Source organism: Pollachius pollachius, assembly GCF_949987615.1.
Source record: "Pollachius pollachius genome assembly, chromosome: 9".
NCBI classification, from domain to species: domain Eukaryota; kingdom Metazoa; phylum Chordata; class Actinopteri; order Gadiformes; family Gadidae; genus Pollachius; species Pollachius pollachius.
In genome coordinates, this window is record NC_136942.1 from 2,551,811 (window position 1) to 2,579,459 (window position 27,649).

The 27,649-nt window shown below is 42.2% G+C and overlaps 4 protein-coding genes across 4 annotated transcripts in view; all 4 read right to left on the bottom strand.

Moving 5' to 3' along the window:
- Positions 1-1,898: 1,898 nt before the first annotated feature.
- nudt7 (nudix (nucleoside diphosphate linked moiety X)-type motif 7) lies at positions 1,899-3,295 on the bottom strand. Its single transcript, XM_079743762.1, has 3 exons — positions 3,037-3,295; positions 2,799-2,960; positions 1,899-2,708 (listed from the first exon to the last, which is right to left on the bottom strand). The coding sequence occupies exons 1-3, from the start codon at positions 3,187-3,189 to the stop codon at positions 2,364-2,366; spliced, it is 660 nt and encodes a 219-aa protein (XP_079599888.1). The 5' UTR covers positions 3,190-3,295; the 3' UTR covers positions 1,899-2,363.
- A 420-nt stretch (positions 3,296-3,715) lies between these two features.
- Positions 3,716-8,428, bottom strand: hprt1l (hypoxanthine phosphoribosyltransferase 1, like). The gene is made up of 9 exons (XM_079743079.1): positions 8,316-8,428; positions 7,966-8,072; positions 7,405-7,588; positions 7,126-7,191; positions 7,002-7,019; positions 6,790-6,872; positions 4,860-4,906; positions 4,447-4,523; positions 3,716-4,068 (listed from the first exon to the last, which is right to left on the bottom strand). The coding sequence occupies exons 1-9, from the start codon at positions 8,331-8,333 to the stop codon at positions 4,021-4,023; spliced, it is 648 nt and encodes a 215-aa protein (XP_079599205.1). The 5' UTR covers positions 8,334-8,428; the 3' UTR covers positions 3,716-4,020.
- Positions 8,429-9,223: 795 nt separating this feature from the next.
- psmd7 (proteasome 26S subunit, non-ATPase 7) lies at positions 9,224-13,311 on the bottom strand. The gene is made up of 8 exons (XM_079742989.1): positions 13,171-13,311; positions 12,704-12,795; positions 12,434-12,526; positions 12,119-12,216; positions 11,798-11,878; positions 11,354-11,445; positions 10,307-10,505; positions 9,224-9,845 (listed from the first exon to the last, which is right to left on the bottom strand). Exons 1-8 carry the CDS (start codon positions 13,242-13,244, stop codon positions 9,600-9,602), a joined length of 975 nt encoding a protein of 324 aa, XP_079599115.1. The 5' UTR covers positions 13,245-13,311; the 3' UTR covers positions 9,224-9,599.
- Positions 13,312-13,853: 542 nt separating this feature from the next.
- Positions 13,854-27,649, bottom strand: part of zcchc14 (zinc finger, CCHC domain containing 14) — a 31,463-nt gene continuing 17,667 nt past the window's right edge. The window contains exons 12-16 of the mRNA XM_079742763.1: positions 27,363-27,484; positions 25,190-25,345; positions 23,858-24,427; positions 23,248-23,745; positions 13,854-16,216 (exon numbers count right to left, since the gene is read on the bottom strand). Coding sequence (XP_079598889.1) covers positions 16,161-16,216; positions 23,248-23,745; positions 23,858-24,427; positions 25,190-25,345; positions 27,363-27,484 — 1,402 coding nt within the window. The 3' untranslated portion in view covers positions 13,854-16,160. The remainder of the gene's footprint in view (positions 16,217-23,247; positions 23,746-23,857; positions 24,428-25,189; positions 25,346-27,362; positions 27,485-27,649) is intronic.

Here is a 27,649-nt window from a genome sequence, read left to right on the forward strand (position 1 = left end):
GACACACTTAGTGCTGTTTCCTGACGCCATGGCCCATGAGTTTGTTTGTTTTTCTTCAGCTCTCTTCTTAGGATGTTGTGGAATAGAAGGGATTTCTTGATTTTTGGATTCCTAATTTTGCTTCCTGATAGCATCTTCTTTGTTTTTGTGCCTGGGGAGTCAAGTGGTGTTTTAATTGTAGCCTTTCTTCCTCGACATATTATTTTCTCAGTTTGTTTCGTTGCTTTGTTACCTTCTTAAGCTTCTCTTTCAAAGTTTTTATTCCTCTTGAATGCCTTTTTCTTGTTTTACTTCTCTCCCTTTCCTGTCTGAGGGACTGTCTGCTGTGTCTGGCATTGTATTCTGTGAGCCTCCAGCACTGCATCTTCATTTGATCTTTTCTGTCTGGACCTTTTTTTGTGCCTCTCTCCAATACTTTCTCCAATTCCTCTTTGCCCTGTCTCCCATCTCCTCTATTTGTATTACTTTTATGTCTGTAACTCTCTTCTTCCACCTTTGTCTTTCCTTCTCTTGCATAGCATGTTTGCTCTCTTGGTCACTGTTTAATTCTTCCCTTCTCTTTCGTTGGTACTCTCTATTTCTTCTCCTTTGCTCCTCAACTGACAATTTCTGTCTAGCCATGCTTTCCTCCAAAACAAATTGAAATAATGAAAATTGTACTTAAATAAGACTATAGAATCAGATTTCTATTAACTTGACATGATGGATGGATGGATGTAAAATCCTCAAGGTGCGGGATGTAGTTTTCATAACCAGATGTTATGAAAATCTACACACTGGCTTCTCATCTCTCTCTCTCTATCTCTGTCTCTACATATATATGTAGGGACAGAGATATATGTGCTGTGAAAGTTACGTTATACAGTCCCTCCAGAAAAATGTGGCGTTTTTTGTGATTGTTGCGGCCAAAAATCCTTGATTATGCGGCACGTTTTCTTAAAAAATGCGATGAAATATGCGGCATATTTATGCAATTTTATGCGACGAAATTGCGGGAACTTGCAAAAAATGCAGCTTTTCGAAGACATTCACGTCGCGTAATTACGTCACTTCATAACGTTCCCATGGCAACAGGGGGAAATGGCTGCTCTTGTGTGAAGTAAACGCAACATTTTTCAACTTTCTGCTAAGATATATGTGACTTTTTTGCAACGAAAATGCGGGGATTATGAAATCATGCCAGCCCCGCATATTTTGCGCGGAAATTGGAAATTTATGCGGAGAAAGTGCGGCATATTTGAAAAAAATGCGGCCCCGCATGAATATGCGGACTTTGGCTGATTATGCGTTGAATTATGCGATCGCATAATCGCGTTTTTCTGGAGGGACTGATATATTTAGAGACAGAGATATATGTTCTGTGGAAGTTACACGTTATACAATAATAAGCAGACCACTGCCTGCCCATTCTCTACAAGTCAGATGTGTATGGTTAAATAATGTAATGCATGCTATTAAACGTGTGTACATTTATGTGTAAATAAAACCCTGAAATAACATTTTAACAGGTTATTGGTGGATTTGTCAACTCCCGTCAGCAAGTGTCCCAATAACCTCACTATAATGCTTGAATTCAATCCTCTATGGTTTAAAAAAAAGTATCTTAACAGAAAGATGGTATTGACATGGTCCAGCTGTGACCATAGGAATATTAACATTGATTGTCTAAAATGTCAATAACTGTAAAACGTACCAGGGCAGGTATAGTGTTGCATTTACCACAGGCAGGGAGATGAAAAGGTGTCCTCGGGACATAGCTGACCATGCTATTCCCTGATTTATTGAGGCTTATGAAATCTGATTGAGTTGACAGAAACTGAGGACACCACTTTGATAGGCAGATTTTTATGGAAAATATTGTTTGACGTTCACTTCATGCATTGTTTTTTTATATTTATACCCCTTCTTTTTTATTTGATATATATGTTTTCACAATTGTAGAGCTTTTTTTTAAGTTTTTTGGGACCAACCACAGACCATACATTTTAAAAAATTTTCCCCCAAAAGATAAAAAAAAAAGTATATTCTAAAAATCACATAGGTATATACAATTCCTTAAGATTTAACTTTGTAAGTATGTCAATCATGATGAATTTCTTCATTTTTGATATAAATTAGACTTTTCTATGTAATTAACTCAATAACTCTCAAGTGATTTATATATTAAAAAACAAAGTCAGTTACTTTAATGACCAAAGTACAAAGGTCACTGGAATTTTCTTTTGGTAGGCAAGCTTAGTCTCAACAATACCTCAGACATTAGAAAAATATCAACAGCTTTAAAGACAGACAGACATTAACATTAATGATATAAAATGAGGCCTAAATACGGTCTTTTAGCACAATTACAGCCATCACGGATCTTATAATTTACTCATAGTTCTATTTATTCTGCTATTTATACGGTCTGCAAATGATCCGCTTCCAAGGTCAATGTCAAACTCCGGCCATTTACCGAGAGCCAGAACAGCAACAATTATCGCAAAAGCGGCCGTCAACCCATAGATCCGATACTGACGACCTGAGTCCGGGTCAAGAAACTGGAAACTGTGAAGAAACATCCCAGGAGCGCAAAACATCGAGTGGTCCTTCTTCTGGATGAACAGGTTCAGGGGGACTGCGAACACCTCACTGACCTCGGCCGGGTTGGGACGTGGAAGAAATGACCCGTCTATGAATCCCACGACCGCAGTGACCAAGAGTCCTCCCTGTGGTTTTGTAAAGGTGTGACGGTAAGTAAGATAAGTGGAATACGGAGACCAACCAAGCTATGAAATGCAAAATCTCAATAAAAGTACCTTGCTAACTATAGGATCGAGTAGTCTGCAGACTACCTCCACCTGATCAGGGGGTATGCCTATCTCCTCCTCCGCCTCTCTCAAGGCTGTGTGGATCTCGTCTGTATCCTGAGGGTCGCTCTTCCCCCCTGGGAAACACACCTCACCAGCATTGGTCCTCAACTGCAGCACAATTCAAATGTGTCAACGACGTGAATAGATATTATTTACCGATACAGTACGCAAGGATTCAAGTTACCTGTTTAGAACGAAGGGTCAATAACATGTGCAACTCTCCATTTTTTACGAACAGCGGGATCAACACTGACGCTTTGGGACGCACAGGTGGTTCTGATGATTCGCTTCCGACTTGACCCTTCAGATTGTCAATGGCCCGTTGTTTTATGTCCATGGTGAAGGTTATCGATCACAGACCATTATAGACATTATAAAATGCTGAGACGTCAGAAAAATAAGATAATGGATACTGAGAGGTCCCCGTGGATGAACAAACTAACCAAAACACTCCCTTCTTCTTCTCGGCAATGAGGATGTAAACCATACGTTATTGCTGCCTCTCGCAGTATGGTTGGCGAACTACACCAACTTGAAAACAGGAATTAAATAGTTACACACACACGCAAAAAGTTTCGCATATAAGTATTTAACAATAAATACTTATCTATGACAATAAGCGCATTTTCAGTTTAAAATAAATGACTAAAAAAGCCTACGTCTGCACATCCAATAAGTTAGAGGAACCAGTCACAATCTTTATCTGCCTAAGCTTGAACCCGGGAGTGGTTCACAGAGAGAGAACTCACATATATTGAAATGATGGACAGTGCTTTGGATTCAAGATTTGTATTTCTGCAAGTGGGTCCTTGATCATATAAGTACAATATTCAACAGTACATTCTGTGTCAGCCTTATGGGAGTAAATCAGAAATTTCAACTGGAACACATTTGCATTTCAACCATTGTTTATAGTTACAGGTATCAACATCCAGAAACATAAATACAAGAAAAAAATATTTTTGTTTACAATCTCTATAAAGTAAAAAAATATCCTGACAGACATCATCACATAAATAACAAAACAAAAAAAGGATACAGGATATTTATAATGTACATATCGTATTTCTATTAAAAAACGAAAAGAAACATTTTGGATAGATCCGTCAGTAAGTCAACAGAGCGTCCTGAGGTGTAACTGGTGATTCCGAGCCCGACCACTCTCTACTCAGACCTTGTACTTCTCCTTGGCTTCCTCTGTCAGCACGCAGATGTGCTGTGACACAACAAGAAAACACGATGGAAACATCAGTAGGGGGAAGCGAACCCAGAATACGGCGTACACTACACAGTGTTGAGGCACATGTTACCACTGATGCAATTTATTAGTGATGAAACGACCCGGTGAATTCACGCTGCACACATTCTTATATGACTGTCTAGGTCTAGTGGGTCTATTTGATAGCAAAACAGCAAAGAAAGTGTTGTTTTTACGCAATGACTCATCTCTGGTCGTGATAGGTTTATGGTAATTAGATGTAAATACTGAGAAAGCATGTCTGGTTATGAACACTAGTATTACATGAACACTAAATACATATTGCCTCTCGCCCTCCATTATATTACTGAACGCCCATTACTCCAGCACACTCACATTGAGATCTCTGAAGTATTCGTTGTAGTCCAGCGCATAGCCCACCAAAAACTCATCGGGAACCTCAAAGCCAGTGTCTGAAAAACACACCATCAGTTATACAATATTTGAGAGAAGCATGTCATTCAGGAGCCCTGTGACAACTTTACATGGCAAGACAACCTTAGAGAGATTATGGGCTTTCCCGCTAAAAGCATTACATAACTGCATGGACTAAGTGAATGTCCTAGGCATGTGGCACTCAAGCCTCAAATGTATACATTTCCACATCGCATTGAATAAAGTGGATGACGACATACAAATGTGATGAATAGTCCGTAGAGCTGTATGCAGGAAAATAGTATGAGGAGTAAACTGGTGATCCAAAGAATATTGTTGAAGCCTTGAGATCAGAATCAATGACAGTTACTCACAGTCTGGCCTGTACCCACAACTCCTTGGGGTTCTCTTCACCAGAAGGCTTTGTTTGTACAGCAGGCAGAGACCAAAAAAAAAGCAAATAAAAAGATTTAGGTAAAAAGAAAACATTGTTATTCTTGGTTCAATGAAACTAACCAAACTAACCCTTCTAACTTATGTCAGTTAAACAATTGGCGTTGACGCCAGAGACCTTCCAGTTCTGTCCAAAAATAGATTTTTTTGCAGAAATTAAGATGCAGAACCTGTAAAAAAATAAATGTACTACTCAAGTATGCATCTTTGAAGGTCTATTGTTCACTAGACAGACAGCACTTGTGAGTATACATGCGTCTCATGGCAGAGACTAGGGACTGATAATATATAGTTGTGTGGCTACAATTACTCTCCTTTATTCAGTAACGTATTGAAGGTGTGTCTGATTTACTAATATATTTATATAATTAGAAATATCTATATATATTTATTGTATAGCTACAAAAAATTCTGGGCCAGATTTAAATCTTTTTACTTTACTTGTAGTGCTTCCTTTATGTTAAGGAGTTTAGAGTTGCTAAGTCAAACACAACTCATATGTCACACCTGGGCCTAAGAATTAGGCAATGTATGGGAGTCAAAAGGAGTTTCGATTTCAATCAGAATCAATCTTATATTAAGTTTCTAGTTCACTGGTGTAAAGTATGGCTTAAAGCAGGAGCAAAAAGGAGCATCAGAAACTTTGATGACAGTGTTTGAGCAACTGTGTTTTTATATTTTGGGTATTAGCCTACTCTAGTCTGTTTCAGTCCATTATATTTCAAATGAGAAAAACCCTGTCATACTCTCTTGGCCACTGTTTAATTCTTCCCTTCTCTTTCGTTGGTACTCTCTATTTCTTCACCTTTGCTCCTCAACTGACAATTTCTGTGGAGATTGGAGATTCAGTCATGGAGATTCAGGTTTAAATCCAAACTATTATGTTGACTCCAGTTGACTCTCTATTAAGTACAGGCGTGCCACATGAGTCGGCCACTTAGCCACTAAAATTTACCGACACTAGCAGACCATACTACCTGGCACTAGTTGCCCTTTTGCCTTGGCGGAGCTAACTGCATGCCTTCAGCTGCAAAAGCACCTTGATGACAACAAATAGCCCTAAACCCGAGATTAATATGGCTGAATTTGAGAGGTCAAGAGAAATGAAGAACTGTCCAAGCTCATTTGGCAGGAAGTCTCCTAGGCTAGGCAGACCTGTTGCTATTGGCTTAAAGTGGCGAGCCAGACCCGGGGTGTAGGGGAGGGGCATGAAGGGAGGGCTTAAGGGAGGGCTGGGATGTTTTTGATTGGAAGCTTTCTAAACCTACGGCTTACTGTCTGGTTAGGGTTAGGGTTATTGTCTGGTTTCTGTAAATTGCCAACCCTAGCTTTAAAATAAAAGGAGTTTGCAATGTTGTCGTTCTATTCTGCAGAGTAAATGCTGGCATCAATAGAGGGGCATATCTAACACATTATCACTTTAAGCATTAAGCAATTCATTAAGCCAATACTGGCTATGGCCAATGTGAGGTGCTAAAGGGGAATTGTTCATTTGAAAGTCTAAAATAAACCAGAAAGGAAAACGTGCAATGCAGATACCGGCATATCAGAACCAGAGGATCCAAGAAGAAGGTGTTCCGGACCAACCCATAACAAGAACAAAAGTGTCGTCCAATGTCAACCGATCCCTCTGGAGGGTTAGGGGAATAGCATCCACCTCCACACTTTAGTTAATAGCATGACAGATTAACTGATAAGCACCTCCCTCCCTCTGCTCCCTCTTGTTGCCGTTCTAAATACAGCTCTTAAGTGGAGGGAGTCCATTAGCTAAGAGCCCCCCCCCAACCCATCTACAGAAACGGATCCACTGGAGATCTATGCTTCCACTTCCCGGCTTGTAGTTGCTCTCACCTCACAACTTTAACCATTTTAGGATTGCATTCGTCTAGAAGAGACAGCAGCGTCTTCATCGTCCTCCCTGTTTCCACGATGTCCTACAGGAACATGTGCACAGGACAGACAGAAGAGTGCAGGACGGTTACGCATGCCGTGTTTATTCTTTGTGCTTGTATTCATGTCTCACCAAATGCTAGAAATGCTCATAAATATACTGTAGGGCTTACTTCAACTATCAAAACGTTCTGTAGAAACAACAAGAGATAAGGTTATTCAGAGAGACATATGGTATAGTAGTGTAGATGTTTTTGTATATAATAAATCTGCTACTATTAAGACATGTCTAGACACCTTGCCCGTGAGACTGGACAGCTCATCCCCTCCTATCACTTTGACGCTGTTGGTAGATTCATCATTCTGTGGGGGTGTACAGGAAACATGACTTCATCATTATCGAATAGAATCCCTGAACCCTAATCAATACGATCCATTCACTTAACAAAATATATAGAGGTTATTTCACATTGTCATCACATATTTTACAATCAATTAAATTACTGCGTTCCCCAACGTTTCCAATCACATCAAACCAAGCCGTGTTTAGAAATAAAAAAAGGAGTGCGTGCTTACACAGTAGCTCTTCAGTCTAATGAAGTCCACCGTCAGCGGGACTGATTTATCACAGTTCTGATTCAGCACTTGGATGAAGTCCAGCAGGTCTGCAAAGAACTTGTAGCCCCCTTTGAGAACGCAGAGAGCCACAATGTGATGCCCGCCCATGTCTCTGATGATGTCCCGGGCCAAGCGCTCGGTTCTGGGGGAGGGGGGGGGGAGAGGGGCATGCAGTCAATATGAAAGGTAATAAATAGGAGAAAACCCTTGCCATGACGAGGCAATGTGCATATTCTGTAGCGCAAAGCAGCCCATGTTTTTGTTTTTGCGAATTTGCTGTTTGCCAAACTAGACACATACATAGACAAGACATTTGTTTAACAAATGCCATGTTCGACTTGGCAACATGTAAACCCAATGTTGGGTGTGAACTGAAATGTTGAGAAAATCGGCCATATAAACTAGTCCCGGCAAATTACATTATTTAATTACATACATCGATCATTTTACAGCGTTCCGTAATCATATCAGACAAGATGTTTCTTAAATAATGAATGTCTTGGTCTTAATCGGTTTCACCTGTCCTTTATCAGCCCATGGGGGATGATGACCCTCTCCAAATCGTTTTCATAATGTTTAGGGACACAGAAAAGCTCCAGCTCGTGGCCCTTTTCATCATCAGCGATCTGCAAGACAGGTTGGATGCCTTCAACTGCATGAGCTGAGAAAACACAAATGAAGCAAGCTTCCCTCTCCCAAGAAGCACCGACTAGGATCGGAAGCAAAGCAACTACATGTTATGCAATACCTAAAGGCGTGAATGTTCCGTCGACCTGTTTAAACGTTAGAGGATTCCGATAAGGCAGTGCCGTTTCATTAGAGAATAGTTAGCGAACATACGACCAGTTGACATCCAGAGTCATCCTTACCTGTAGAAAGGAAGCCATGTTACCGTTCGCCCTTGTAGTCACAGCGGTATCCGAGCTGCCATAATCTAGGGAAAAGAGCGTTTGTTTACTTGACGCGCTCTTCCGGACTGTCGTTATGTGAGTATCACGTACGATGCGCTCTCTGCAGAGATTTAACCCTCACGTCAAAATCCCCTTTACCTACTGGGCAATCTCATTTCGCCCTCGCTAATTTAAACGCCAATACCGTAACCATTTATTAGATACGCATCTCGGTTTATACTTGTAATACACTGCAATTTAAATGTGAGAATTCGTCGCAATGTTTTTTTTGTTCCCATAGCTTGGGCAGTTTTCTTTTGAATCTGGCAATGGACGGGTCCCGTTTCTAATTTAGTCCTCTTGAAAACCGTGACCTCAAACTGTATGGAAAGCCCGTCAATATTAAATAAATAACCACACATGCCTATGGATTAAATATATATAATTATATGAATCCTGAAATAAATAAATCAGGCATTTCATAAAGACGTAAATATTAACGTAAATGATTCAATATAGTTGAAATAATTAGTAATTTCATGGTCATTTTAGTCCCCGTTCATACTTCATATCAGAGATGGTAATAAAGAGCGGGAAAATAAATATATATATTTTTAAATAAAAACGTTATTTCATCTATACAATATTTTTTGGTATATTTTACCCTCATCAAGAAGGACCTTCTTTGACTTAACTGGCCATCCATGAACCGTCACCGTTGTAGCCGACACTGCATCGATGCACATGAACGGTTCCCCCAAACCGCGTATTGATCCGTTTAAACCAAGGCAGGGACAGGCCTAGACCCACATAATCAATAACATTAACTCTTGAGTAAAACATTCAAATGAAAAAAAAACACGCATAGAAGACCAAAACAATTGTAACTGGAAACAAAAAACTTTAATCGGTTGGATTTATTTAGCGATACAGAGAAAAAAAAAGCCATCTTACAAAAACAAAAAAAAAAAGAGGTGCTTTACATCAGCGAGAGCAGACTATGAAAACCGAATGGATGTGATTCCATAGCAAAAGACACCAGACCCTCCCAGCTCATCTTCTTCCGTACAATAACAGTCCTGTGAGCGCAGTTCGTGACCTCGAGGCAGAATCTCAAATGACACCGTTCCTCATATAGAGTGCTACTTCTATTTCCAGAGCCGCGTGTGCAGACGCAGACACGGCCCCGGAAGCGGAGAGTAGAGCACCGTGCACGAGGAGAGCGGACGGTTTGAGAGGCGGCCGTGGAAAACGACAAACGGATCATTTTTTCCTCTTGTCGTCTTTGCCGGTGGTGTCCCCCTTCTCCTTGTCGTCTTTCTTCTCCTTGTCATCTTTCTTCTCCTTCTTGCCCTCCTCCTTCTCCTGGCCCTCCTTCCTCTCGGCGTCGCGGTTGGAGATCTTGTTGTTGATCAGGTTGTGCAGGGCCACCACGGAGCGGATGAGGGAGGCCAGGTACACCACCAGCATCTGGTCGTTGGTCTTCAGGTAGAAGGCCTTGGTGAACTCCTGCAGGAGACGAATCAGGACGTTGATGACATGATAATGACTACAATACATGATGTGTATCGTAGGCTGGACGGCTGGGGATAGCCATGGACCAGGAAAAACTAAGTACTATTGAACGTTAAAAACGTAAAAAAGCTTTTTTGAATATTATTTTATTTATTACTTTTATTTTTTTCCATTATTTAAACCTGCCCCGTGTCCATTTGTACCGCTGATTCTTACTCCATTAATCATGATCTGACTCAAATTCTCCAGGATAAAACATGGCAATAATGAGTCAATCCATCCTGGGAATCTGATGGAGCTATAACTGTAGCTCAACCCCAAGCAGTGTTGAAACAGGGGGATAGTTTAAGCTTTATTTCATAAAGATGAATGCAACTATTTGGATGTTGACAAAGCAAAACAATTTGAACACCAGTCTTGAACATGTGTCATGGTGAACACCAACAGCATCTTACCAGGAGATTGACGTCTGGAAGGAGGTTGAAGACGTCTTGTAGATGGTAGATGATGGGGTGGTTGATGGGCAGCTTTCCAGCCACCACTCTCTCCAGGTAAGACCGGATGTCCAGCAGCTTGGAGTTCAGTCCCTTCAGGCCATGCACCTGGTTGGTGATGCGCTGGGACAGAGTGCCCACTGTGGTGTCCTTGATGTCTCTGTGGAGAGATCAGGAGGATGAGAAGGCCGCCTCCTCCACCACTGCTGGCAGAAGCAGCGTTGTAGTTGGCACTAGAGGAAGGCCTCGCAGTGTAACAATGTGGATGATCACAAGTGGTGGTGGAGCGTTCTGCAGACCAATGGCCATTTATATGCAGGATTTTTCCTGAAAACCAGAGTGTCCAAGCATTTATTGCTGCAATTCGGTTGTCTTGCCAGCAGGTGCCGCTAGACGATCATTATATTAGATCTCCAATGGCTGTGTAAGATTTGATTAACTTCAGTCATAACTAGACTGAAGTTATCAAAGAAAACCTCATCAGCAATAGATGAGATGTTTTGTGAACAATCTATCCGATATAGATTTTTCGGCCCCAATTTATTATAACCATTGTAGTTGGAAATTATTATCAGCAACACATCCACAACTATTCAATGATGGCAACTAAAAGTTGATGAAAACAGCTGCACCCCAAAATGATCAATGATCATTAATCAGCGTTAGAGACTTTGCTATCGGGGTCCAAAAAGTTCAAGTTTCCACGTTAAACGCCATACATAATTGCTATCTTAAAATCCACCCAAGAAACCATTCTACTCGCTAGAAACCAATGTGTACATTGGCTGTAGCTTCACTGTGCTAAGCAGCTAGCACAGCGCACACCACTTCATATCTGGACCAGGGATTGGGACATGGAGGATGGAGTTGCATCCTCATTGATAAGTTTTAGCAGGTACCTGCTGTACAGCATGTAGTGAGCAGTAGAAAAACACCAGAGTGTGAACAGAGTGGCACAAAGCAGCAGTGTGTGAGCTGGTGTTTACAGTGTGCAGGTGGTACGTTTACCTGAGCAGGTGCTCTACACCCACTTCCTCCGCCTCCTCAGCGCCGATCTCGCTTGTGACGTGCTCAAATGTCTTGGATGTTGGGGTCCCGTCCTGAAAAGGTGACAGATCGACATGAAACACATTGAATAAAATGATTCATTTTTCTCAGCAAATAGATATGGGCAGGATAATCAAATTATGAATTACAATTTCAATGTCTTAACATGTTTTAAATTCCCCTCAGGCAATACAGCGTAAACTGTCAACGGGAAGGACAGGGTTTGCTGCAGTTCCCAGACTGATAGTAACAACAAAAATAACTACCAGGGTTAAAAATGGTTCCATCTCAAATTTGAAAAGCACCAAATATATTAGTTCAAGTCCATAGTTCATGGAAATTGGTCAAGTCTATATAAGTTAGGTCAATGCCTGCATGGGGATCTAAATCATATGGGTCACCTACGTCATGGATCTCTTCCACAGAGATGTAGGCCTCCGTAGGAAGGCCCAGGTCTTTTGGCTTCACATCGATGATCACCAATACCTGTTCAGGGGAACAATATGAGCTAAGCATTCATCAGGAGAAAGGGGTTTAATAAAATCATAGAATCCAGTTAACCATCCAGTTAATCCAGTTATCCAGTTATGTATTTTAAGGACTGGGGATATAAATAAACAATAAATATTGCATGTTGCCTTCTTGAGGAACTTATTAAAAGAGGGAAAACGTTCATAACCACGTCAGCTCTACACACACAAACATAATGAACAAAAATAAACCCACCGAGTTTGTGCAGTACTGCTTGATGAGTTCATTTATGGCAATGTCATTCTTATGGAGTTTCGGCCCTGTATGGTACCATCCAACTATTCTTTCTCTGGCTGTAAAAAGGGACAGAAGACCATTAAGTAAAGACAAGCAATTAATATAGCCCAGAATGCAAAGTCATGATAGCTGTACTTTGCAAAGAAAGTCATACAGAGATTCATAGAAACATATGTAAAATATAAGAAATTGGGAGTACATAAACAAACTTAAAGTATATTAGCAGAGCCCAGCTAAATACAAGATAATTCCCAAACTTAAAAATTGACCTACCATTCACTTTTTTAAACATGCCATACATGTTCTCCAAGTAGTCGTGGTCCAAGAACCAGACAGAATCATCCTTGTCATCCTCGTCAAATGGAACTGTCCAAAACAAACACAGATAAGACCAAAGCATTAAGGTTATAAAGGTCGGAATATGTTCATGTCTGTATGTTAGAATACTTGAGTGCATTGTCACCTGTCAGTCTGCCATAAAACTAAAATACTGTGGTGCGCAAATTATAGGCATTATAGTGCTGCCGTCACAATCACACGTACCTGCAAAACTGTTTGACACATCAAGAATCTTCTTATGCCAGGATCCAAGCAGAACTCCAACCACTCGTTTCTGATTGCCAACCTTCCCTATTCTGTTAACATACACAAGACACAGATAAGGCGAGTTTTAGAGCTACTGTGAACCATTTGTGAATTAACCACCACTGCAATTATTACGAGCCATTAACAAAATAATTTGGATGTTGTCCTTATTGGGGATCGATTCGCTGGTTGTTATTGTTATTGATTTAAATTGGCCTTACAGTTGTTACGACAGCGATACATTGTTTGTGTCCAACTTGTCCAAGCTAAACGCGCAGCTCGCTAACAGCTAGCCCGTCTCTGTGTGAGTCAATGCGGTTCTGACTCAGCACGGCTAGCCGTAGCTTAGCATGTAACTCGGCACAACCGGTAGCCGAGTCGAACGTAAAAACGAGTTGGTAATCAGTGTAGTGACACAGACATACCTGTTGAAGTGGTCCACCACGCTGAGCAAGACCAAGGGATGGACAACAACATTTTCTACCGCTAAGTCCGGCATTTTGCAGTCACGGAAATCAGTCCACTACCGCTACTGACAATGAAGTCTATTCGCTACAACGGCCAAGCCTCACTTCCGCTGACGCGCTCTAGTTTCCGTTTCTCATGGCAACAGAGGAACGCTGCGGCAACAGCGTCGCAAAGTGGTAAGAGTTAAGGGTTCCGGGAGAACAAATCTTTTACTTTAAACAATCAATGGATTCCCACCTCTATTGCAATGCTGCACTGAATGTTTAAACTTCAAGATGACTATGATTTGTTCAAGTCTGAATTCAGCAAAAGGGTCTAACTTCAGACCTCAGTCATCCCTCATCAGGCCTCTCATGCAGCTATTACTGCCCCCCTTTGGTCGGAGGATGTATTGTATTTTATTTCAGAAGTCACAGGCTAATTATAACTATATGAAGACTATGTATACTGTCATGCATAATAAACATTCCGATTAATTCATATTAGTAACTTGTTGAGGGTGCAAAAAAAACACCCATGTACAATAATAATCTCAGAGAATTCAAACATTCAAGACTAGTGAAGGTTCCCTTCCATTACTACACACACACGCACCCACAGATTGTCAAAGCAATTTTTATTTATATCAAAAGCTGGAATACATTAAAATATTCATCTGTTGGAAAATATAACACTGGTTGTTGTCATTGCCCCGCAGCGATCAATATACATCTATTAAAAAAATACTGTACACAACTACAGAGCCAACGAAAACAAGATTTGGGTTTTTTGAAAAATTCAGACGGGCAGAGATTCTGGTCTGCAGACTTGGTTTATATGGTTAGATTCGTCTTGATGGTTCAGACGTTATTAGCCAAAAGGTAAACTTGCTTATTATAGTGCCCCCATCTGAATTTGTTTTTTCAATCATTTCCCATCAACACTACTGGTGAAGAACAATCCTAAAAACATGGTGAAAGCAACAGTAGCTTTTAGATGCAGCATAATGAATAAAACATTTTACACAATCATATTTCTTCTGGACTCTTTAGACTTTGGAACAGAAAACAACATAAAAAATCCCAAGAAATTACAAAATATGTGAACATGACATGCAATTAGTTCCACAGAGTTGAAACCTGTTGTTTTAAATAGACTCTCCCTATGTACAGCGCCCTCCAGGGGCCCATGACGGCATCTGCAGGACCAGCTGTCCTTGTGTCGGAAAGTTGTCGGGCCCTGCCGGACAATTTATGTATGGCAAAACACTTGTATTGCAACACACACACACACACACACACACAAACACACACACACACACACACACACACAGAAAAATGTGCTTTTTAGCAATGCAATCAGAGAGTTGTTTGCTTGGGATGATCAACCACCGACACATTGAACCATTGTAAAAGTTAGTCAATAACCTGATACCAAAAGTTAACATACGCATTTCAGATACTGATACCCTTGACATAAAATAAGTAAGGGATAATCTATAGAACGCCGGTCATTATTGGGAAAATAAGCCCAGACAGAAGGGGCTAATTTTCGATAATGACCGGCGACGTTCTATACATTATCCCACTTGTTACACTGCTACTTGCCAAAACGAAAAAATAACTTCAAATGGTGTGTATTTTTACAATTTATTTGTTACCAGCATTCCTAGTGTTTTTCAGCAAAGAAATAGTCTGCGAAAGACGTTGACGTCGCTGAGCAACCGAAGACGCTGGGGTTCACAAGTTACCGGACTACTTGAGGAGTGATACCAAAGACGTCATTAGAGGCAAAAAATCCTTTGTTTTCCTTGACAGCGGTCAATTACACTTAGCAACGGGGAATTATCAAATATAATTCACCGCCGGAAGTTGTGAAGGGCCCATGCAAGTGAACGGAGCGTTCCACGGCGTTGAGAAGACCCGTGTAATAAACACAAATAATCTGGGCTGTGATGACAAAGGATGCACAGATTGTACTACTCAAGCTTTAAAAAATGTATCAATGTATTACTTACAATGTAAGTAATACATTGAGGTGACCAATGGCAACATGTTCTAATTACTTTAAATCCTGTTACTGAAAGTAAAAGAAAAATGCATTTTAAAACATCCTAGGTTTTTAACTGCCTCCCTTATAAAGACAAATGCATTTGATTACTGAATAAATCTTTAGTTTTTTCTTCATATTTGTATGTTCTAATCTATATTGCTTTGGCTCCATTCAAGACTTACAAGGTATGAACTATCCTTGTCAATATCTTCAATACGCATGCACATTTATCTTTAATTCTTGAAAAGTCAGCAAATGCAAAATGAAACATTGCTTTGTGTCTGTATAACCCAAGATCTAAAGAGTTCCAGTTTAAAATTGCATGTCAATGTGCAATCAAATAATAATAATTGTATAAATAGAATTTGCTTTCCCAAATTGCATTTTACAAATCATCTTTAAAAAATGTATGATTTACTGTTATATAACAAATGACATCCATAACAAAAATTGCCCTAAATGAGTTGTTGCTGATGCAGCAGGTACAGACCATAATATTTGGTAGGGCAGAACAGTGCAGACCCAGGCTCTCCAGAGCTCTCTCTACTGTATTCTCTACTGTATTCTCTACTGTATTCACGCTTCTGGGCAGAACTGAGCCCAGGAGCAGCTTGAAGTGTGAGTTGTAATGAAGGTGGGACAGAGAAAACAGAGTAAAGCTCTTCCTCATACCATATGAGATCAGTTCCCGCCTGACTCTTTCAGCATGGTTACAATATACAAGGAGTTGATTGGACACCAGGTGTGCTGAGTTACCTGCCCCCATTCCGCTCCCGAGGTTATCCGTGATGTCATGTCTCTACGATATGTCAAATACATTCCCATGAAATTCCCATTCTATCCAACAGTCTCTAGAAGTTTATGCCAACTTCCCCCCATAGTTTTGCTGCGGGGTTGGGGAACAGAGGGGACTGTGTCATTCCCCAGAGTCCTGAATGTCAGGGCGGGGGATGTACTTGAGTCGAAATGTCCCTGTAGATCAGAGCAGACACAACAAAAAGGATTCATGAATTAAAGCACCATCCGTTTATTGCCAGTGTAAAACTTTGCCATGGTTAATAATCCCTCCAAAATCCAATGTTCGGAAATCAGACTAGACATAGGTCTAACATTGTCCAATAGAAACCGAAGGATTGGGCTTGTTTTGTATACTTACTTTGAAGTCTCAATTAACATTTCTTCTGTAAAATTGTATTAAAGAATATGACAAAAATAATATTATTTAAAATAATAGGTAAGCAACAGTGTTTTACTATTCAAACGGTATCCTGATGTCTAACAACAACCTAGTGATTTGAAGCAAAAGGCAAGCCAATAAACATTCCCAGAATTTGAATCTCACAACACAGCGACGGAGCCCATTGACGATCCTGTTGTCCATAACTTGGACAATAAACCATGACTATAACTTGAGTCAGACTATAACGAGAGAGATCTGTTGCCAATGTAATGCCAACGATATACTGTATATCAGTTTGCAAAATGCCTTTTCTGAGGACTGTTCTGATCTTCTCCTTTAGTGAATACGAACAGGCCCTAATGGTGGCACCAGAAGGGACGGCTCACCTTTAAAGGTTGTACCAGCGAAACTACGCCGAAACATAAATTTTCCCATTCATCTGATCTTTCCTCACGATCCGCTAGCTGCCCGCCCAATAAGCAGGCTGTTAAAAAAGTGTGTCTCTGCAGGCGGCCTGTGCTCCGAGATCGTACACAAAAACAAATGGTACTACCAACCACTCAAAACCAAAATAAATAGTATTCCAACCAATCACCGACAAGGGGCGGGTGTTGAGGGGTTTTGCGCTGCGTTCATGATAGATTTTATTGGATGCACGGGACACGGAAGGGAGGGGCGAGCGGACTCTATTTGTTTGGGATCTCGCTTTAAACACCAACAGAAGAGACGTCACCCAACATCGCGGATACAACCTTTAACAGGGCGATATAAACCAGAGCTCCCCTCACCATCTCTCACCTTTAACGAGTTAATATAAACCAGTAGCTCTCACCAATCTCCTTTAACCTGTTAATATAAACCAGAGCTCCCATCACAACGCCAACCTTTAACCTGTTAATATAAACCAGTAGCTCTCACCAATCTCCTTTAATGGGTTTATATAAACCAGAGCTCCCATCACAACGCTAACCTTTAACGTGTTAATATAAACCAGAGCTCCCATCACAACACTAACCTTTAACCTGTTAATATAAACCAGAGCTCCCATCACAACGCTAACCTTTAACGTGTTAATATAAACCAGTAGCTCTCACCATTCTCCTTTAACGTGTTAATATAAACCAGAGCTCCCATCACAACGCTAACCTTTAAAGTGTTAATATAAACCAGTAGCTCTCACCAATCTCCTTTAACCTGTTAATATAAACCAGAGCTCCCATCACAACGCTAACCTTTAACCTTTTAATATAAACCAGAGCTCCCATCACAATGCTAACCTTTAACGTGTTAAAATAAACCAGAGCTCCCATCACAACGCTAAACTTTAACCTGTTAATATAAACCAGAGCTCCCATCACAACGCTAACCTTTAACCTGTTAATATAAACCAGAGCTCCCATCACAACGCTAACCTTTAACGTGTTAATATAAACCAGAGCTCCCATCACAACGCTAACCTTTAACCTGTTAATATAAACCAGATCTCCCATCACAACGCTAACCTTTAACCTGTTAATATAAACCAGAGCTCCCATCACAACGCTAACCTTTAACGTGTTAAAATAAACCAGAGCTACAATCACAACGCTAACCTTTAACCTGTTAATATAAACCAGAGCTCCCATCACAACGCTAACCTTTAACCTGTTAATATAAACCAGAGCTCCCATCACAACGCTAACCTTTAACCTGTTAATATAAACCAGAGCTCCCATCACAACGCTAACCTTTAACCTGTTAATATAAACCAGAGCTCCCATCACAACGCTAACCTTTAACCTGTTAATATAAACCAGAGCTCCCATCACAACGCTAACCTTTAACCTGTTAATATAAACCAGAGCTCCCATCACAACGCTAACCTTTAACCTCTTAATATAAACCAGAGCTCCCATCACAACGCTAACCTTTAACCTGTTAATATAAACCAGAGCTCCCATCACAACGCTAACCTTTAACCTGTTAATATAAACCAGAGCTCCCATCACAACGCTAACCTTTAACGTGTTAATATAAACCAGAGCTCCCATCACAACGCTAACCTTTAACCTGTTAATATAAACCAGAGCTCCCATCACAACGCTAACCTTTAACCTCTTAATATAAACCAGAGCTCCCATCACAACGCTAACCTTTAACCTGTTAATATGAACCAGAGCTCCCATCACAACGCTAACCTTTAACCTGTTAACATAAACCAGAGCTCCCATCACAACGCTAACCTTTAACCTGTTAATATAAACCAGAGCTCCCATCACAACGCTAACCTTTAACCTGTTAACATAAACCAGAGCTCCCATCACAACGCTAACCTTTAACCTGTTAAAATAAACCAGAGCTCCCATCACAACGCTAACCTTTAACCTGTTAACATAAACCAGAGCTCCCATCACAACGCTAACCTTTAACCTGTTAATATAAACCAGAGCTCCCATCACAACGCTAACCTTTAACCTGTTAATATAAACCAGAGCTCCCATCAAAACGCTAACCTTTAACGTGTTAATATAAACCAGTAGCTCTCACCATTCTCCTTTAACGTGTTAATATAAACCAGAGCTCCCATCACAACGCTAACCTTTAAAGTGTTAATATAAACCAGTAGCTCTCACCAATCTCCTTTAACCTGTTAATATAAACCAGAGCTCCCATCACAACGCTAACCTTTAACCTGTTAATATAAACCAGAGCTCCCATCACAACGCTAACCTTTAACCTGTTAATATAAACCAGAGCTCCCATCACAATGCTAACCTTTAACGTGTTAAAATAAACCAGAGCTCCCATCACAACGCTAACCTTTAACCTGTTAACATAAACCAGAGCTCCCATCACAACGCTAACCTTTAACCTTTTAATATAAACCAGAGCTCCCATCACAACGCTAACCTTTAACCTGTTAATATAAACCAGAGCTCCCATCACAACGCTAACCTTTAACCTGTTAATATAAACCAGAGCTCCCATCACAACGCTAACCTTTAACCTGTTAATATAAACCAGAGCTCCCATCACAACGCTAACCTTTAACCTGTTAACATAAACCAGAGCTCCCATCACAACGCTAACCTTTAACCTGTTAATATAAACCAGAGCTCCCATCACAACGCTAACCTTTAACCTGTTAACATAAACCAGAGCTCCCATCACAACGCTAACCTTTAACCTGTTAAAATAAACCAGAGCTCCCATCACAACGCTAACCTTTAACCTGTTAACATAAACCAGAGCTCCCATCACAACGCTAACCTTTAACCTGTTAATATAAACCAGAGCTCCCATCACAACGCTAACCTTTAACGTGTTAATATAAACCAGAGCTCCCATCACAACGCTAACCTTTAACCTGTTAATATAAACCAGTAGCTCTCACCAATCTCCTTTAACCTGTTAATATAAACCAGAGCTCCCATCACAACGCTAACCTTTAACCTGTTAACATAAACCAGAGCTCCCATCACAACGCTAACCTTTAACGTGTTATAATAAACCAGAGCTCCCATCACAACGCTAACCTTTAACCTGTTAATATAAACCAGAGCTCCCATCACAACGCTAACCTTTAACCTGTTAATATAAACCAGAGCTCCCATCACAACGCTAACCTTTAACCTGTTAATATAAACCAGAGCTCCCATCACAACGCTAACCTTTAACCTCTTAATATAAACCAGAGCTCCCATCACAACGCTAACCTTTAACCTGTTAATATGAACCAGAGCTCCCATCACAACGCTAACCTTTAACCTGTTAACATAAACCAGAGCTCCCATCACAACGCTAACCTTTAACCTGTTAATATAAACCAGAGCTCCCATCACAACGCTAACCTTTAACCTGTTAACATAAACCAGAGCTCCCATCACAACGCTAACCTTTAACCTGTTAAAATAAACCAGAGCTCCCATCACAACGCTAACCTTTAACCTGTTAACATAAACCAGAGCTCCCATCACAACGCTAACCTTTAACCTGTTAATATAAACCAGAGCTCCCATCACAACGCTAACCTTTAACCTGTTAATATAAACCAGAGCTCCCATCAAAACGCTAACCTTTAACGTGTTAATATAAACCAGTAGCTCTCACCATTCTCCTTTAACGTGTTAATATAAACCAGAGCTCCCATCACAACGCTAACCTTTAAAGTGTTAATATAAACCAGTAGCTCTCACCAATCTCCTTTAACCTGTTAATATAAACCAGAGCTCCCATCACAACGCTAACCTTTAACCTGTTAATATAAACCAGAGCTCCCATCACAACGCTAACCTTTAACCTGTTAATATAAACCAGAGCTCCCATCACAATGCTAACCTTTAACGTGTTAAAATAAACCAGAGCTCCCATCACAACGCTAACCTTTAACCTGTTAACATAAACCAGAGCTCCCATCACAACGCTAACCTTTAACCTTTTAATATAAACCAGAGCTCCCATCACAACGCTAACCTTTAACCTGTTAATATAAACCAGAGCTCCCATCACAACGCTAACCTTTAACCTGTTAATATAAACCAGAGCTCCCATCACAACGCTAACCTTTAACCTGTTAATATAAACCAGAGCTCCCATCACAACGCTAACCTTTAACCTGTTAATATGAACCAGAGCTCCCATCACAACGCTAACCTTTAACCTGTTAACATAAACCAGAGCTCCCATCACAACGCTAACCTTTAACCTGTTAATATAAACCAGAGCTCCCATCACAACGCTAACCTTTAACCTGTTAACATAAACCAGAGCTCCCATCACAACGCTAACCTTTAACCTGTTAAAATAAACCAGAGCTCCCATCACAACGCTAACCTTTAACCTGTTAACATAAACCAGAGCTCCCATCACAACGCTAACCTTTAACCTGTTAATATAAACCAGAGCTCCCATCACAACGCTAACCTTTAACGTGTTAATATAAACCAGAGCTCCCATCACAACGCTAACCTTTAACGTGTTAATATAAACCAGAGCTCCCATCACAACGCTAACCTTTAACCTGTTAATATAAACCAGTAGCTCTCACCAATCTCCTTTAACCTGTTAATATAAACCAGAGCTCCCATCACAACGCTAACCTTTAACCTGTTAACATAAACCAGAGCTCCCATCACAACGCTAACCTTTAACGTGTTATAATAAACCAGAGCTCCCATCACAACGCTAACCTTTAACCTGTTAACATAAACCAGAGCTCCCATCACAACGCTAACCTTTAACCTGTTAACATAAACCAGAGCTCCCATCACAACGCTAACCTTTAACCTGTTAATATAAACCAGAGCTCCCATCACAACGCTAACCTTTAACCTGTTAATATAAACCAGAGCTCCCATCACAACGCTAACCTTTAACCTGTTAATATAAACCAGAGCTCCCATCACAACGCTAACCTTTAACCTGTTAATATAAACCAGAGCTCCCATCACAACGCTAACCTTTAACCTGTTAATATAAACCAGAGCTCCCATCACAACGCTAACCTTTAACCTGTTAACATAAACCAGAGCTCCCATCACAACGCTAACCTTTAACCTGTTAACATAAACCAGAGCTCCCATCACAACGCTAACCTTTAACCTGTTAACATAAACCAGAGCTCCCATCACAACGCTAACCTTTAACCTGTTAACATAAACCAGAGCTCCCATCACAACGCTAACCTTTAACCTGTTAATATAAACCAGAGCTCCCATCACAACGCTAACCTTTAACCTGTTAACATAAACCAGAGCTCCCATCACAACGCTAACCTTTAACCTGTTAATATAAACCAGAGCTCCCATCACAACGCTAACCTTTAACCTGTTAATATAAACCAGAGCTCCCATCACAACGCTAACCTTTAACCTCTTAATATAAACCAGAGCTCCCATCACAACGCTAACCTTTAACCTGTTAATATAAACCAGAGCTCCCATCACAACGCTAACCTTTAACCTGTTAACATAAACCAGAGCTCCCATCACAACGCTAACCTTTAACCTGTTAATATAAACCAGAGCTCCCATCACAACGCTAACCTTTAACCTGTTAATATAAACCAGAGCTCCCATCACAAAGCTAACCTTTAACCTGTTAACATAAACCAGAGCTCCCATCACAACGCTAACCTTTAACCTGTTAACATAAACCAGAGCTCCCATCACAACGCTAACCTTTAACCTGTTAACATAAACCAGAGCTCCCATCACAACGCTAACCTTTAACCTGTTAATATAAACCAGAGCTCCCATCACAACGCTAACCTTTAACCTGTTAACATAAACCAGAGCTCCCATCACAACGCTAACCTTTAACCTGTTAACATAAACCAGAGCTCCCATCACAACGCTAACCTTTAACCTGTTAACATAAACCAGAGCTCCCATCACAACGCTAACCTTTAACCTGTTAATATGAACCAGAGCTCCCATCACAACGCTAACCTTTAACCTGTTAATATAAACCAGAGCTCCCATCACAACGCTAACCTTTAACCTGTTAATATAAACCAGAGCTCCCATCACAACGCTAACCTTTAACCTGTTAATATGAACCAGAGCTCCCATCACAACGCTAACCTTTAACCTGTTAACATAAACCAGAGCTCCCATCACAACGCTAACCTTTAACCTGTTAATATGAACCAGAGCTCCCATCACAACGCTAACCTTTAACCTGTTAATATAAACCAGAGCTCCCATCACAACGCTAACCTTTAACCTGTTAATATAAACCAGAGCTCCCATCACAACGCTAACCTTTAACCTGTTAACATAAACCAGAGCTCCCATCACAACGCTAACCTTTAACCTGTTAATATGAACCCACCCCCACTCACCTTGCTGGGCGTCCATGGGGGGCTGTTTGCAGTCCTCGGCTCGGTGCCCGCTCGCCCCGCAGTTGTAGCACGACAGGCCGCCCGCCGCCCGCTTGGCGTTGCCGTTCCTCTGCGTCTCCGGCGCCGCGTACGCTCCGGCGCCGTGCTGCGGCGGGAGCGGGGTCGGGTGCAGGTCATGTGACAGGAGGCCGTGGCGGTACGGGGCCTGCGGCGCCACCAGCGGGTAGGAGAAGGGGCCCCCGCCGGGGGCGCTGCTGGGGGAGGAGGAGGAGGAGGAGGAGGAGGAAGGGGAGGGGAGCAGCGGGCTGAAGTGCAGCACGGGGCCCAGGGCGAACAGCGAGGGCCCCGCCCCCGCCGGGAAGGGCCGCAGGTAGCCCGCCGCCGCGTAGCCCGGCAGCGCCCCGAACGCGCCGCAGCCGCCGTGGCAACCGCACGAGCTGCAGGGGCACGCCGGCGGGGGGTGCCCGCCGTTGTTGGCCCCCCCGGGGGGGCCGTCCAGCGAGGAGGAGCAGGAGGAGGAGGAGGAGGAGGAGGGAGGGGAGGGGGAGGGGCTGGCCATGAGGGCGGGGGCGGAGCAGTAGCTGCCCGGCCCCGTGTTGATCCCGGTCGCCATGGGAACATAGCCAGCGCCCCCCCCCCCCCCCTCCTCCTCCCCCGGGGGGGCCCGGCTTGGACGAGGAGGCGGAGGAGGAGTAGGGAGCGAAGCAGGAGGAGGAGAAGACGGAGGAGAAGGAGGAGGCGCCGGCGGGGTAGGAGTAGTAGGCGGCGGGGGCGGAGGAGAGGTGGAAGTGGGCGGGGGGGTGGGAGGCCTGCTGCAGGCTGCTGGGGGTGGGGGCGAGGGCGGAGCTAGTGTCCATCATCAGCCCCGGGGCCCCGCCCCCCATCAGGCCGGGACCCCCGCCCGGGCCCGGGGGGGCCGGCCCCGCCTCGGCCCTGTCGTCGGGGCCCACGGGGAGGGGGCGGAGCTTGCGCGGCGAGGTGAGGGCGTAGCCAGGGTGGGGGGGGTGCAGGGAGCCCAGGCTGAAGACGGGGTGGCACGGGGAGGGGGAGGAGGAGGAGGAGGAGGAGGAGGAGGGGGGCGGGTCGGTCTGGACGGGGAGGACCTGGGCGGTGGGCCGTCCGGCGCTGGAGCCCAACAGCAGCAGGCAGGCCCGCTCCTTCTCCGGCGCCCCCCCCAGCGCTGGTGGATCACAGCTTTGGTTACTGACCCCGTTATGAGGAGAGCGGGATTATACGCATCATATATAGACAGATTTACATTTACAATTACATTTAGGGCCTCCATCCTTTTATCCAAAGCGTCTTACGGTAAGTACATTTATCGTAAGAAGTGAAACAATACATCGCTGTCGGTACAGTAAGGATGTTCAGAGAACCCAGTGCAAGCGCTAACAGTCGCTAGGCTAACCCATCCCTGTATAGAGCAGTGATAGAAGCTGCTGATAGATGCACACTTTGTTGACCCCCAGGGGAAATTCAAGGTCGCGGTAGCTTGCCCACATCACACACAACATAAACAAGATCAAATATCCACATGGATAATATGGACCACAAAATAAATGCTAAGGTGCTCTTGGAGGATGTGTGTCATGATGGTAGTGCACATAAGTACGCATGCACCTTATATACAGTATCGGGTTCTTTCAAACACCAAACTAACTTCTTTAAGAAAGTAACATATACATTATGACATGAACAAGTCCATGCTTTTCTAATTATTTTTTGTCTAGAAAACTAATCTGATGATGACACCACCCAAACATCTTTGATATATGTCCTTGAGCATACATAGGACCCATCTGGAATCAATCGACTCAGTGTCATATATCTGTTATGGTGGCTCGTGCCACGATGAGCTCGTGACTTGGAGCTTCATCAAAGGTTTTCCCGTCCCCACCCCACCACCGTGACTTGTTGACTGTGGTTGGACACAAAGACTCACGTCTATGAACTTCCTTGGTCCTGTCGAAAGCTGTGCTCCGGCGCAAGGAGGACCGGGGAGAACACAGAGAGCTGGAGTACCCAGAGGAGGAGCTCCCGTCTCTGGGTACGGGGACCCCCTGGTGGTGGGCTGCAGCTTCCACCTCCACCCTCAGCTCTGCATCAGAGATTAAAGGTGCAGTAGGTCAGACTGAACAGCTACTATTAAAGATTAAAGGTGCAGTAGGTAAGACTGAACAGCTAATATTAAAGATTAAAGGTGCAGTAGGTAAGACTGAACAGCTAATATTAAAGATTAAAGGTGCAGTAGGTAAGACTGAACAGCTAATATTAAAGATTAAAGGTGCAGTAGGTAAGACTGAACAGCTACTATTAAAGATTAAAGGTGCAGTAGGTAAGACTGAACAGCTAATATTAAAGATTAAATGTGCAGTAGGTAAGACTGAACAGCTACTATTAAAGATTAAAGGTGCAGTAGGTAAGACTGAACAGCTACTATTAAAGATTAAAGGTGCAGTAGGTAAGACTGAACAGCTACTATTAAAGATTAAAGGTGCAGTAGGTAAGACTGAACAGCTAATATTAAAGATTAAAGGTGCAGTAGGTAAGACTGAACAGCTAATATTAAATATTAAAGGTGCAGTAGGTAAGACTGAACAGCTAATATTAAAGATTAAAGGTGCAGTAGGTAAGACTGAACAGCTACTATTAAAGGTTAAAGGTGCAGTAGGTAAGACTGAACAGCTACTATTAAAGATTAAAGGTGCAGTAGGTAAGACTGAACAGCTAATATTAAATATTAAAGGTGCAGTAGGTAAGACTGAACAGCTAATATTAAAGATTAAAGGTGCAGTAGGTAAGACTGAACAGCTACTATTAAAGATTAAAGGTGCAGTAGGTAAGACTGAACAGCTACTATTAAAGATTAAAGGTGCAGTAGGTAAGACTGAACAGCTACTATTAAGGATTAAAGGTGCAGTAGGTAAGACTGAACAGCTACTATTAAAGATTAAAGGTGCAGTAGGTAAGACTGAACAGCTAATATTAAAGATTAAAGGTGCAGTAGGTAAGACTGAACAGCTACTATTAAAGATTAAAGGTGCAGTAGGTAAGACTGAACAGCTACTATTAAGGATTAAAGGTGCAGTAGGTAAGACTGAACAGCTAATATTAAGGATTAAAGGTGCAGTAGGTAAGACTGAACAGCTAATATTAAAGATTAAAGGTGCAGTAGGTAAGACTGAACAGCTACTATTAAAGATTAAAGGTGCAGTAGGTAAGACTGAACAGCTACTATTAAGGATTAAAGGTGCAGTAGGTAAGACTGAACAGCTAATATTAAGGATTAAAGGTGCAGTAGGTAAGACTGAACAGCTAATATTAAAGATTAAAGGTCCAGTAGGTAAGACTGAACAGCTACTATTAAAGATTAAAGGTGCAGTAGGTAAGACTGAACAGCTAATATTAAAGATGAAAGGTGCAGTAGGTAAGACTGAACAGCTACTATTAAAGATTAAAGGTGCAGTAGGTAAGACTGAACAGCTACTATTAAGGATTAAAGGTGCAGTAGGTAAGACTGAACAGCTACTATTAAGGATTAAAGGTGCAGTAGGTAAGACTGAACAGCTAATATTAAAGGTTAAAGGTGCAGTAGGTAAGACTGAACCGCTACTATATGACATTCCATAGCCATCCATCAGCGAGAGGGAGGTAAATGCGTTGTGGGAACATCTGTGTCGAATTTGCCGCGCCTGCCTGTTTGAGGCCAATTTAGATTAACGACAGCTCAAGGCTCATTTCTGACATTTCTGGGCATCTAGTCCCTGATTGGTTTAGGGAATCCATCTAGCATGTTCATCCCAGATGCGTGAAATGCAATACTTCTCAACGGTGGAGAACATTGACATGGAGGGGGCAAACGTTTCTTTAGTGTTTTAGATTCAAAATATCGCTCTCTTCTGCTGTTTTCTTCTCTCTCTCTAGACTCGAATCATATCCACAGCATCTTCGAGTCACGGTGTCCCACATTCATAAGAACAGGTGAGATGGGTCTATTTTTTCATGTCCAATAGTGGAAGACTTGTGGCTCTTAGAAAGCGAGCGCATTGAGATTGGCTGAGACCCAGAGAGTGCGTATAATAGTCTGATCACAGATAAGAAGAAGACGCTTTTACCTCCGGTGGATGCGGGATGTAAGGAAGGCCTCATGTGGCTGGAGGGCGTTACCATAGCGATGCCACCACAGGAGCCTGGGAACTGGGGGGCAGCATATCGCTTCTCTAGCTTCATCTCCCGGCTACACACACACAACCACACGCACACACACGCACACACACACACACACACACACACACACACACACACACACACACACACACACACACACACACACACACAAGCAGAAAATAACACAAGTAATAAGCAAACAAACGCAGATACTTATAACGGATAATGAATAAAT